This window comes from Trichomonas vaginalis, chromosome I, assembly GCF_026262505.1.
Source record: "Trichomonas vaginalis G3 chromosome I, whole genome shotgun sequence".
In the NCBI taxonomy this organism is placed as follows: Eukaryota; Parabasalia; order Trichomonadida; family Trichomonadidae; genus Trichomonas; species Trichomonas vaginalis.
The window spans coordinates 392,707-405,536 of NC_067203.1; the positions used below are offsets into that span (position 1 = coordinate 392,707).

Consider the following 12,830-nt stretch of genomic DNA (forward strand, 5'->3'; position numbering starts at 1 on the left):
TTGAGATATGAATATAATGAACTTCAATTATTTGTGCTGGAGATTTTCATGAAAATTTCTTTGGCAAATTTTTTTCCCCAAAATCTAAATCAATAAAATGGGTAAAGCTCAAGCTATATATCATTTTGAGAATATTTCCATTTACGATACTGATATAAACATAATAAAGAATAATGAGTGGGTTAGCGCTCGGCTTGTTCACCTTGCTGGAAGGAAAATCGAATTGGAAAATCTTACCAAAACCGATGACCAACATAAAAACATAATGTTTTACCCACCAAATACATTGCTAGGCCTTAGATTTTTCCCTGAGCCATTTGTTCATCCAATTGTAGAGAATTTTAATGTTTTTGAAGCAAGATATGTATTCCTTCCTTTTCATAACGGTACATCAGGGTCTGATTCAGGATCACATTGGTGTTTATTAGTATGGGATACTCATTACTCTCCAAATGAGGTTAGCCAGTTCTATTATTTCGATTCTATGGCAAGTTCTACATATAATTTGGCGAAAAAGGAATGCGCACTGATCTGCAAATACTATGGCGTTCGTGAATTTGAATTTCTCGAAAAACCATCTCCACAGCAACAAAATGTATATGATTGCGGCATGTTTATGATAGCTAACATTGAATACCTAGCTAAGAACATGGATTTCGACAACCTTTGTTCAAATGTTTCCCAAAATTCTGTTTCACAATTACGAAAAGATTTTGTATCAAAGTTTGTAACATAAATGTGCTCAATCATCGATTTGTTAACTAATCATGTATATATATTTGTAAAATATTTCTCATATTTTTTTTTATGCTATATGAAACAATCATATACAGACAAATATACATTAACAGAACTAGAATTCTTTGTTAGAATGGTAGCTTTCAAATAACAAAGGAATTTGTAACTATGATTTTACCCCAAGTGACATGCATATAACATGGCACAGAGTTATGGAATTCCAATACAAAAAGCCCCTCCAAAGATTGAAATCACATATCAAAATTAAGGAATGCTTCTAAATCACATAACAAATTTTCCCAAAGTCACTTTTTAGAAAAGTGGCAATTGAATTTACATGTCAAATCAAAAAGTGACAATGCTAAGTTTTTATCTTCTTTTCTATAATTTCTATATTTTTTCACAGGATATTAATCATTTTTCTGGTATCAAAAGTCCTGGAACATTTAATCAGACCTATTTCATTGATAATTCCACAAAATTTCTCAATGAATCAGAATCATTAATTGTCCAGATTGGAGATGCAATTTCACTTTCAAGAACAGACAATTTCATGTACGACACTCTTCACAACTTGGCAATTAAAACAAATTCAACACTTATTTCCATTGAACATCGCTTTTTTGGGACAAGTAAACCAGCTGTCTCATATTTTTCAATCCAATATCTCTCAATACAAAATATTCTTGAAGATTTATCGTTAGTATTGCAAGATATTAAAAACAATAATCCAAATATTAAAAGAATTTTTGTAGCTGGATGCGGATATGCCGGCTCATTAGCTGCATGGTTTAGGATCAAGTATCCAGATATCGCTGACGGATCTTGGTCTTCTTCATCAGGAATCAAATCTCAATTTCGTTTTCCTGAATATGATCAACAGCTTGCCAATAGAATTGACAGCATAGACCATAAATGTCTCGTTCAATCTCATGATCTGATCACACAAATCGACAATGAATTGTTTGTTCAACATAATTACGAGCTCTACAATATATTTGGCATTCCTGAAATCGAAACCATCGAATCCGTTGCATACACACTATCAGAAGGCTTTTCTCTCCTTGAAAGATCCGGTATATTACAAGATTATTGCCAAAATTTGACAAAATTTCCAAATCTTACAACGTATGCCATTGCTTTTAACAGATCAATGAGCATACTAAACTACAAGCTGTCCATGTATGACTTGGATGACTTGCTTGAAGACGAAAAACCAAGAATTTACATACAATGCAAGAATATTGGGTGGTTCCACGTATATTCGAACACATCATCCTATATTTTGAGGTCAAAGTATATAAATGAGACCTTCTACCATGGTATTTGCCAAGATCACTACGGTGTCAAACAATTTAGCGATGATTTGAATTACTTCCTTGATCCAAAGGATACACATTTATCGCAGATGATATTCACGTATAGAGAATTCGATCCTTTTTCATTAATCGGAATTAATAAAAATAATTCATCGCCAAACATCAAATACGTGCAGGTTAACAACTCATACCACGCATGGGATTTGAATCCACGGCCAGAATTCGATACAGAGGCCTTAGTTAAAACAAGAGCTGAATTAATTTCTTTTGCTGAGAATATTATAACAGATAAATGCTCAAAGACGTGCCCTAATGATAGTGGATTTTGTGTTGAAGGAAATTGCGTTTGCAAACCAGGATTTTCTGGAGAAAATTGCAATACAATGATTATGTTGAACAAACATTACAAAGTTTTCTCTGCACTCAATACGCTTATACCAACTATCCTATTTATCGCTATTGTTGCCATGCTTTTCTTTGTTTTCCCAGAAAAATCGTATCATATGAATTTTTAACTGTTATTATTATATATTTGTTTTTGTTTTTGGTATTTTAAACTATCCATTTCCTTAATAAGTTATATTTAAATTGCTGTGTTCCTAATAATTTTCAAAGAGATTATCAATTTCATGAACTAGTCTTCTTTTAGATCTTCTTTAAGTTGAACTGAATGAATATTCATCAAATTTAGTGTTCTTGGAATGTATTATGAAAATTGAAGAGATTGAAAAATTAGATATAGGCAAAATGATAAAATACAATACAATTCGGATAAAAATAGCTAAAAATGGTAGTTTGAGTTATTATTTATGCTATCATTGAATATATTTTAGAAGAAATGTTCAGGACTTGATATTTGCACTATCTGCATCTTTTATTTATATAATTTTCATGCATATTTGATACTTAAAACCTTGTTTCATGAGTGTAAATTTTTTTCCCCTTAGATTCTAAAATGACAACAGGTTCATTGTACTTTTTAATGTGCGATAGCATAGGAATAGACATTTAACATATGTCATATTGCTATTTTCATTTTTTGTGAATGCTATTTATCTTTGCCATCTTGGGATATTCTGATCTCCCATCATGGAGCCCACAGCCACGCTATGACAAGAATGGACAGCTCATTCAAGGGTACACCAAGGAAAAGAATGGGGATACGACCACTGTAAATTATTTATTAGAAGATAAAACCCTTCTTAGAAACCCAGCGATGGGATACATGATTTATGAAGAAGGATGGTCATTCGATGGTATATATGGCTACACACCAGAAAGATTTTGGAAAGAAATTGAAGGTTGCGGAGCCCAAACCTACAACAACATTCTTTATATCCGCTTGCTTTGGGGAGATATGGAACCCGAAGAAGGAAAATATGCTTGGCTTTATGATGATGGCTTCAAAATGTATATCGAGAAGGCCAAGAAATACAATCTTAAATTAGCCTTCCGTGTATTCACACATGGCCAGAAAGCCATCCCACAGTATGTCAAAGATGCTGGTTGCATTATGAGTAACCAATACCCAGTCGATAACAATCCACAGCCAAACTACGATGATCCTATCTTCCTTGAGAAGCTTGAAAAGTTTGTCACCGCCTTTGCCGCTTACTTTGATGATCCAGATTTAGTTGACTTTGTTGACAGCTACAACACAGGCCATTGGGGCGAAGGAAACGGCCCAACAATGAGAGATGGCAGCAACCACAGAATGGTTGTTGATACCGTAACAGATGTCTATGCAACACATTTCAAGAAAGTTTTAACTGTTTCAACATTAGGAGACACAAACGTCCAATTCATGAAACCTCTTTCATACGAAGGCCGCGGATTCCTTCAACGCCGTGATGGTCTTGGCAGCTCATACTTTTCATCAAACGAAAGAAACATCAACAACGATTTATTCCTCAATCACAGGAAACCATTGATTGGAGAGTCTTGCTACTGGTTTGCTGATGGCGACGGATCTACATATACAGCCTACAAATCCATGGGTTACAAAGATTTCAGAGACTGCTTCACACAAACCATCACAGATATGTATAACAGCCACAGCAATACAATGGATATGCGCGTTCCTCTCCAGTGCAAGTACTACGTTGACAATCTGCCAGATCAGATTCAGAGATGGATCACAATCGGTGGATACCGCCTTTATCCATCCATGATTTCATACACGAAAGATGGCAGCAAGCTCGCAATCACACATACTTGGAAGAACGCTGGATGCGGCTTACTTCCCAACTACCATCCAAACTGGGATCACAAGTATCAGGTCACATTCGCCCTTTTGGATAAGGACGGAAAGGCTGTTTACAAGTTCACCGACATCAACGCAGAACCAGGTGACTGGTACAAGGATCACGAGTACTCATACTCAATCTCTCACGATGTCAGCTCTTCAATCAAAGGAAAGTACACTTTGGCTGTTTCTGTCAGCGATAAAACAAAGGACAATAACCCTGGAATTAAACTCTCAGTTTATGAGCCATGCAAGAAAGGAGAATGGCTTGTCATCGATGATGTCGAGTTTTAAATATAAAATTCATCTAAAGAATTATATTATATTAACTAATAAAATCGTTATTTTTATTCTTTGATATTCATACAATAGGAAAACAATTTAACTACTATGTGATAATGATAGATTTGTGCATGAGACTTTAGCAAAAAGATTGTTTGATTATTGTGATGGTCATTTGTGCCTCAAATATGAGTGTATTTGCAGAAGTTCATGGCGCCAATCAGAAAATCTTACATAATATATCAATTCCGAAAGATAAATCTGTTTAAAACAGTTGAAATTCGTTTGATTCATGATCAAGATATGAATTTCAAAATTTTGCAAAAGGTAATAGCAATAACACAGCTTAATACGACGTTTTGTTAATAAGAATAATATCTGAAATTTCCAGGCAAACCCAAATTTTAGCTAAAAGTGACAGGGAAAAAAACGTTTAGTATTAAAAAAAAAGACCGATGAGAGCTTCGTTCGAAATATAGAGGGAACTGAGAATGCGCAACCATTCTCAGGGAATATTGGATGCTATTCCCGTTCCCTCTGTATGGAAAATTGAGGTTTTCAAAGGGAGTTAAAATAATATCAAATTTATACTAATTTACTTCAAAATACAAAAGTATTTGACAGCTAAAATTAGTTACTTTAGCAAGCCTATCAATACCCTTTTACGATTATTGCTACTTTTTCGAAATAAAAGTAAAAACAAATTTATACTAATTTACTTCAAAATACAAAAGTATTTGACAGCTAAAATTAGTTACTTTAGCAAGCCTATCAATACCCTTTTACGATTATTGCTACTTTTTCGAAATAAAATAAATTTATTATCAAAAACCTTTTTTTTTCTTAGTAAAAATAAACGAAATTTTTTACCTTATGAACTTTTGATGGAAATATGCAAATTTAAAATAATAAAGAAAGCCGCGAGCGAAGCGATCGGCTTAGTTCGAAGATTTTGATTCAAATCTTTGCTGATCTGTAATTCGCGGAAGCCGCGAGCGAATCGAGCGGCTTAGGTCTAAGATTTTGATTCAAATCTTTGCTTATATTCCTTAAATTCTTTATGAAACTCGCAACAGTTCCATAAAAAATTTTAAATTCGAAACTGTCGAAATTACCGATCGGTAATCACACCCTTCACGGGTGTGTCACTTTTGACAGGCGTGTCACTTTTAGCTAAAATTACCCCTACTCGAAATTTCCACGCACTCACTGCGTTATAGTATAAACTTCACAATTTTCACCATGTAAGGAAATTAACTGAAAAAATGGATGCTATTGATATTATGACCCCTGAAACAATAACGGAAGTTAGGAACTATTTCACAGACTTCGATGATGATGGAGATGGCGAAATTGAAGTTCAGTGCGTTGAAAGCGCTCTTAGATCATATGGTCTCAACCCAACTGCAGAACAAATGCAAGATATTTTATCAGATGTTAGTCGTTCAAACACAGTGAACTTTAATACATTCTGCTATATCGTTTACCGTTTATCTAGATTGTATACCGTTGAAGAAAACCTTATTAATGCATTTAAACTTCTCGATAAGGATTGCACGGGTAAAGTAGGCGTTGATGTTTTTGAAAAATCATTAACTTGCGGCCACCATCCATTAAGTGACGAACAGAAGAAGGAAGTTTTATCCAAACTACCAGTAGATAATGGATTTGTTAATTATGTTCAAGGCGTTAAAATCCTAACGTCTCTTAAGTAAAGTATTATATTTTATAATTTCTGAAGCAAAATACTCACATTTTAGCATTTTGATTCTTACAGATGCAATGTCTATACCATATCCTAGAATTTCCCACTAAAATATTGATAATCATGAAATTTGAAATTTGAATAATTAACATTTTCATTATTTAATTGATATGAATGAGCGTATATACATACATTTGAACTCTTTATTCATTTTTTTGAAGAATGGATTTCGATGATTTCTTTCGATTTGCAAAATCCAATGATATTGATTTTAATCAAGCAAGAAGAAATATGAGCAGCATTATTTCAGTCCATGGAACGTTCGTTCAAGGAACAACGTTATACAGCGAAAATACAAATTTAAATCTCGAATATAAAGAAAACAAATGGGGAATAACGGTAACCAAACAAAAACGTGTACTTTATGTAGCCGAAAGCATAGATGATGAGTTTTCTTTTAATTTGACATTTTTGACATTTAATCCAGACATTTTCTTTTATGCAAATAATGTGGTTGAATTGGCCAAGTTTACAGCAGTACTAACAATCATTCAAAATCAAAAAGAAATTAAAGTAGAAGTAGATGATGTCGAAAAATCAATGTTTTTACTTCTAATGTCTGATAAAAGCAAAAAGAATTTCACATTAGCATATAAGAAATCAGCTCAGAACCTAGATTTTACATTTTTAATTTCACCAAAAATTGGAAATATTTATGCCAATGTTAAAGAAGATTTTATTTTATACGGCCTTGTTCTTCCATATGCAGGAGTTGAGGAGCAGCCAGAACTTCCTCCACAAGCATGCTTTTACGATTCAAAATTACCAGATAAAGTATATTCGCCAAATTACGATGATGCTTTAGTTAGAGGAATTGTTGCTCTTTCCAAAAAAGTAGAAAAAGATAAAGAAAAGGTAGAAAAACCAAACGAATCTTTATTAGAAATCGCAAAATTAGAATTCGAAGCAGAGAATGATAAAATAAGAAATAACATTGATATTGAAATCGAAAATCTTAAGAGAGAAATGATTTCTGGCGCAATTTTTGAAAATACTCTCGATGATTTCGAAACAACAATAGCTCACAAGCTTAATTTCGGTGGATCAGCTGCTATAACTGGTAAAGAAGCTGCTTCTTTACTCCGGTCCTTGAATAAATAAAATTCTATCTTTTTTTTTAATTTTTTTTATTTTTTACTGATTTGTAGCTTTATGCATACATAATATAAAATGCATTCAACAATTTGAAATTAAACAGCAATCACCATACGATTTCTTATTCAATGTAAAATCGATTTTAAAAAACTTAAACATTCAAATGTCATACATATCATAGTTTGATAATTTGTAGATTTCATGAGGATTGTGAACTTTTGTGCTCTTCAAAACGAATCTATGAAGAAATTGGATTAATATTCCACTTCATTTTCCAAAAATAGAAGAATATGAATATTTAAATTCATTTTGTATATGATTTGCATGAATATTAAGAAACAATACAAGAATTCAGAAATAACCTTAAATATAAAAATTGAGAGAGTGTCAGAAAGAACACCCATGAAAAGTGCTCAAAATTCAATTTCTTCTCAATATAAAATGTTTCTTTTTTAGTGTAAAAATGTACATTCGGTAGAGAATGGGTGATACAGGAGGTGGTGTTTATAGCGATGACTTTATTTATTTAACATTAACTAAAGAGAATGCTGAAACAGTTGTTGTCAACTCTAAGACTAAAGTCATTCAAAGCACCCAAAGTGTTAATGCATTCCAGAAGTGCAAAAACACTCTCACAACACTCAGTTTTGGTCCAAATCCTTCACTCGAAACGATCCAAGATTATTCATTTTTCCAATGCAAATTTCTCAATAACGTCGATCTCTCTGTATGCACGAAACTTATTACAATCGGAATATCCGTATTTTCAGGTTGTTCATCATTGACCTCAATAAAATTACCAAATTCAGTCACAACTCTTGGCGACAGTATCTTTCATAGCACCAATATCGAAAACTTTGATTTACCAGCATCTGTTACTGTATTACCATATCAATGTTTTACATATTGTAAAAATTTAAAATCAGTAAATATTCCACAAGACTCAAATCTCACAGAATTAAAAAAATGGATTATAAGACGATCATCACTGAAAACATTTCGTATTCCAGCAAAGGTTCATACACTAATCGATGCTGTGTTTGAAGATTCATCGATTGAAACAATTATTGTTAGCAGCGAAAATCCAAATTACAAAATTGACAATAATTTATTGATAGATAAAAGGAACATGTATATCTACTGCTGTCCTGCAAAATCTACCGGAAATATAGTTATTCCAAACGGTGTCAAAGGCACATATGGATCCTCATTTAGATTTTGCACTATTGATTCGGTTGAATTTCCATCAACACTTTGGGCTATTTTTCCTTATTCTTTTGCAGGATCCACACTTAAATCAGTGTATATACCAGATACTATCTCATATATTGGTGATTATGCGTTTGAAAACTGTGGGAAGCTAAATTCGATTCGATTACCAAGCAATATAAATTCAATTTCATCATATTGCTTCTATGGAACAAACATTAGTCACATTGATATTCCAAGTAATATAAAAACATTAAATACTGGATGTTTTCTGAATTGTCCTAATTTAAGGGATGTTGAGTTGCCAGATGGCATCGAAAAACTAGATGGAAAAATATTTGATGATGGAACAAATATTCACTTCAGTCCGAATTCTCGATTTTATATCGATAGTCAATACTTGATTCTTGATAAAGAAAACACGACAGTCACCCAATATTTAGGATCTAATACTAATGTCAATATCAACATTCCACCAACAATCACAACGATCGGATCTGATGCATTCAAAGGCAAGAATCTTATTTCTTCATTTGTTTTCACATATGATTCTGCTCTCACTCAAATCAACAGTGGTGCATTCAGTGATTGCAGAAGTGCAACATTTGTTAATCTTCCAAATACAATCTCATCCATTGGTGAAAAGTCATTCCTCAATTGCAACCAACTCCAAAGTTTAGTTTTCACATCATCATTAAAGACGCTTTCCTCTTCTAGTTTCAGTGGCTGCAAATTTTTGAGAGAAGTCCACATTGAAGATTCTAAAATAACATCTCTCCCAGACTCATGCTTCATGAACTGCAATTCATTGTCATCAATTATAATCCCTAACACAGTTACAGAGATCAACTCATTATGCTTCTATTTATGCACATCTCTCTCTAAAGTCGAGTTTGGAACATCAGTTAAATCGATTGGCCAGAGCAGCTTCCAACAATGCAATCTCGCAAAGGTTGACATGCATATGTGCAAATCGCTTATCAACATTAGTGACTATGCTTTCTATAACAACACTAATCTCGACATTGTCGTTCTCCCAGATAACATCGAACGATTCGGTGCATACTCATTCTCTCGGACATCACTCACTAACATGACTATTCCAACACATCTTGTTAATCTTGGTCCATATTCATTCAGTGAATGTCACCAACTGGAAAGTCTTACCATCCCATCCGACAGTTCACTCACCACTAGCGGCATCGGCATTGGTTCTTTCAAGAACTGTTTCCGGATCAGCAGCATCTCATGCGAAAGTGAACGATTCAGTATTTTCAGTGGTGCACTATTTAACAAACAACAGACATCTCTCATCTTGTTCCCTCCTGCATCATCCATTTCTTTCTTTTCTCTCCCTCCGACGACACAGATCATCAGTGAAGGTGCATTCATGTCATGCTTCAACCTCGTTTCAATATTCATTCCAAGCAACAGTCTTTCTCTGATTTCTAACAACGCGTTTGAAGGGTGTTCATCTCTGTCATGGATCAACATCCCAATCTGTGTTTCGGATATTGGCGAAGATGCATTTATCGGCTGCACAAGTCTTCGTTGTGGACTTGAGATTGAAAACAAGAACAGAGAATTTCTTAAGAACATTGTTGATGTATCCAAACTTGATCCACAATGTCTTCATGATTGTGCAAGTGTTTTCACATGCAAAGAAAACATTCATCATGTTGATATTGGATTAATTCAACCATTCATTGTCATGCTCGTATAAACAAACATTTTAAATTATAAACAAAATAAGTTTTGCATGATTAATATTTTACCCAAATTTGGTTTTAATAACTTATCATTCATGAACTCATCGATAACATGCGTATATGAGTTCGACTCGCAAATGTATTAGGTATAGATACATCAAATATTAATCTTTTTTGTGACCAAAATGATAAATTATATTCCTAACATATATAATAAAAATATTGTTAAAATAAAAATGTTTTAGTTAAATCTTAATTATGACATGTGAGCTTTGCAGAAACTATCACTGTCTGTTTGAACTCCTGGGTTTGGGAGCAGTGATGATGGAATTGATTTTACATTTTTCTACTCTCAACGAGTTTCTCCTCATAATCTAGCCCTGTCTTAAAACAATCCTGAATGTATTGGAAAATTAAAATGGGAAAAATGTGAAAGATTACAAAACCCATAATTAATGAAAATTAACTCGAAAAATATGTTATCTGTACAATAACAAATCTATATCCGAGGGATCATTCTAGAATGGAAAAAAGTAAAAAAGACGATCAAAATTCTCTCAATTTTCCACTTTTTTTTTCTTTTTTGCATTGATTCGGCATGTGTTTTTCTATGGCAGGCTTTTCATTCTGGGGCTCCTGCGCTTCGCTTTGAGCCCCAGAATGAAAAGCCTGCCTTTTTAAAGCCAATAAACTAACTTTTATCATTAATGGTTGTAATATGAAAGCACTTTTATATTGATATTAGTTGATATAAATTTTAATTCAAAAAAAAATTAATTTAGAAAAAAGGTGGAAAATTGAGGGGATTTTGATCGTTTTTACTTTTTTCCACTCTAAAATAACCCTATCCGAGATATTTTTTTAATTTCATGAGCGCCGTATGGAATAATAAGCCCTCAACTAGAAAAATAAATACTTTATGCTATAACAAATTTTTACTCCATTACTATCAAACTACCTGGTAAAGGCAAATGACGGTAAAACCGCTTCAGAAGCTCCCAAAATTGTGGGAAAGATTGGCCGAATGATATAGCTTATTTTCCACCTATGTTATAGCTTTTTTTATGTCTAATCAATACTAAAAGCTATATATTTAAAGATGTTTTGACTAAGAATAAATAGTTTAATTTTTATTTGATCCAATAGATTGTAAGAAACAAATAATTTTAGATTCATGTTGTTCATAATAACCAAATGTAGTAAAAGCAAGACACTAAAAAAATTGAAGTCACATTTTCCCCAATTCCTCATGGGGGACGGAATATGGGGGTCGCATTCAAAATTGAATTGATTTTGGGTCTCCCCCATGGGGGATAGGGGAAAAACTTGGCATTGTGGTGCTATTTTATAGTCTATATTTGAATTGGTTTTGTGATAATATGACTGATATTTAGGTGTATATTTTGCCAATTTGAAATTTACAATTTGTAAAGTTTTTCCATACTGCATTTTAGAGTTGGAGAAGATTTTTCTCCATACGAGATCCTTATGTGAATAATCTTTAATACGGAAAAGCATATATATATAATAAGATTATCAATTGAAATCTCCAAATATTAAGCATTATTGTGAAATATAGATCAAACATATTGTGATACTGATAGTATAAAATTATTTATACTCAAAATACTAATAATATTATACTATCATCGAAATTAGATTATGATATCCATACAACTTAGCTTAATTCCAGATTCAATCATGGCTTCAGTTAGTCATACTAGTATGCATTATGTCCTACTTATTCCATTGATTAACACCCAATATCCAGTGTGGAAACACTTCTCAAAATAAGCAGATCTTTTTTACCTCGGGGGAGGGGGTCCAAGTACTTTTCCGCCAGAACCGGTCACTATAGGGTAATATAGATGTATAATAAAAATATTGTCAAAATAAAAATGTTTAAATTAAATCTTATTTAAGAGAAGTTAGCCTAACAGAAGGTTTCACTGATTGTTATTTGACTTAAATAACGGGATTGCATTTGACAAGTTTTTCATTATATTCTCGCTGGGTGTCACAAAAATTCTGAAGTTGTCCAAATTCTTCAAAGAATAATTTGTGATCCTGGAGAACTTCTTCTTTAAAGTCGAGCATTTGTTCTTTAAAGTCGAGCATTTGATCTTTAAATTCTTCAAAAGATGTTTGAAGAGATTTATAGCCAGAATGAAGACTGGCAAAATGACCATTCATTTCTGATCTAAAATCATCAAAGCATCTTAAAACTTGTTGTTTTGTCTCTTTTAGCTCTTTTTGAAGTTGATTCTGGGCGTCAGTATTTAAAGATATAATAGCCGGAATAATAGAATTTTGCTGAATGTCCTCAAATTGCTTTTGTTTTTGTTGAATTTCACCTATAGATTTTGGGATTTCATTTTTAATAGATAAATGTTCGTTTAAAATAGAAAGGGGAGTTGGAGGCGTGCTTTGAGGTTGGGTTTCCATTAAAATAAAATTGAATAGTTCAG

The 12,830-nt window shown here is 32.9% G+C and overlaps 7 protein-coding genes across 7 annotated transcripts, besides 1 other annotated feature; 6 read left to right on the forward strand and 1 right to left on the reverse strand.

The window, feature by feature from the left end:
• Positions 1 to 83: 83 nt before the first annotated feature.
• Positions 84 to 762, forward strand: TVAGG3_0901510 (protease family; the record flags this gene model as incomplete). The annotated part of the gene is made up of 1 exon (XM_001305723.1): positions 98 to 736. The coding sequence occupies one exon, from the start codon at positions 98 to 100 to the stop codon at positions 734 to 736; it is 639 nt and encodes a 212-aa protein (XP_001305724.1).
• A 349-nt stretch (positions 763 to 1,111) lies between these two features.
• Positions 1,112 to 2,629, forward strand: TVAGG3_0901520 (serine-type peptidase protein; the record flags this gene model as incomplete). Its single annotated transcript, XM_001305724.2, has 1 exon — positions 1,292 to 2,572. The coding sequence occupies one exon, from the start codon at positions 1,292 to 1,294 to the stop codon at positions 2,570 to 2,572; it is 1,281 nt and encodes a 426-aa protein (XP_001305725.2).
• A 378-nt stretch (positions 2,630 to 3,007) lies between these two features.
• Positions 3,008 to 4,610, forward strand: TVAGG3_0901530 (glycosyl hydrolase 30; the record flags this gene model as incomplete). The annotated part of the gene is made up of 1 exon (XM_001305725.2): positions 3,103 to 4,596. The coding sequence occupies one exon, from the start codon at positions 3,103 to 3,105 to the stop codon at positions 4,594 to 4,596; it is 1,494 nt and encodes a 497-aa protein (XP_001305726.1).
• A 364-nt stretch (positions 4,611 to 4,974) lies between these two features.
• Positions 4,975 to 5,775: a mobile genetic element.
• A 74-nt stretch (positions 5,776 to 5,849) lies between these two features.
• On the forward strand, positions 5,850 to 6,299 carry TVAGG3_0901550 (calcium-binding protein family; the record flags this gene model as incomplete). Its single annotated transcript, XM_001305726.1, has 1 exon — positions 5,850 to 6,299. One exon carries the CDS (start codon positions 5,850 to 5,852, stop codon positions 6,297 to 6,299), a length of 450 nt encoding a protein of 149 aa, XP_001305727.1.
• Positions 6,300 to 6,472: 173 nt separating this feature from the next.
• On the forward strand, positions 6,473 to 7,589 carry TVAGG3_0901560 (uncharacterized protein; the record flags this gene model as incomplete). Its single annotated transcript, XM_001305727.1, has 1 exon — positions 6,512 to 7,450. One exon carries the CDS (start codon positions 6,512 to 6,514, stop codon positions 7,448 to 7,450), a length of 939 nt encoding a protein of 312 aa, XP_001305728.1.
• Positions 7,590 to 7,741: 152 nt separating this feature from the next.
• On the forward strand, positions 7,742 to 10,560 carry TVAGG3_0901570 (antigen BSP-related family; the record flags this gene model as incomplete). Its single annotated transcript, XM_001305728.1, has 1 exon — positions 7,926 to 10,376. One exon carries the CDS (start codon positions 7,926 to 7,928, stop codon positions 10,374 to 10,376), a length of 2,451 nt encoding a protein of 816 aa, XP_001305729.1.
• A 1,718-nt stretch (positions 10,561 to 12,278) lies between these two features.
• On the reverse strand, positions 12,279 to 12,807 carry TVAGG3_0901580 (uncharacterized protein; the record flags this gene model as incomplete). The annotated part of the gene is made up of 1 exon (XM_001305729.1): positions 12,328 to 12,807. One exon carries the CDS (start codon positions 12,805 to 12,807, stop codon positions 12,328 to 12,330), a length of 480 nt encoding a protein of 159 aa, XP_001305730.1.
• Positions 12,808 to 12,830: the final 23 nt, after the last annotated feature.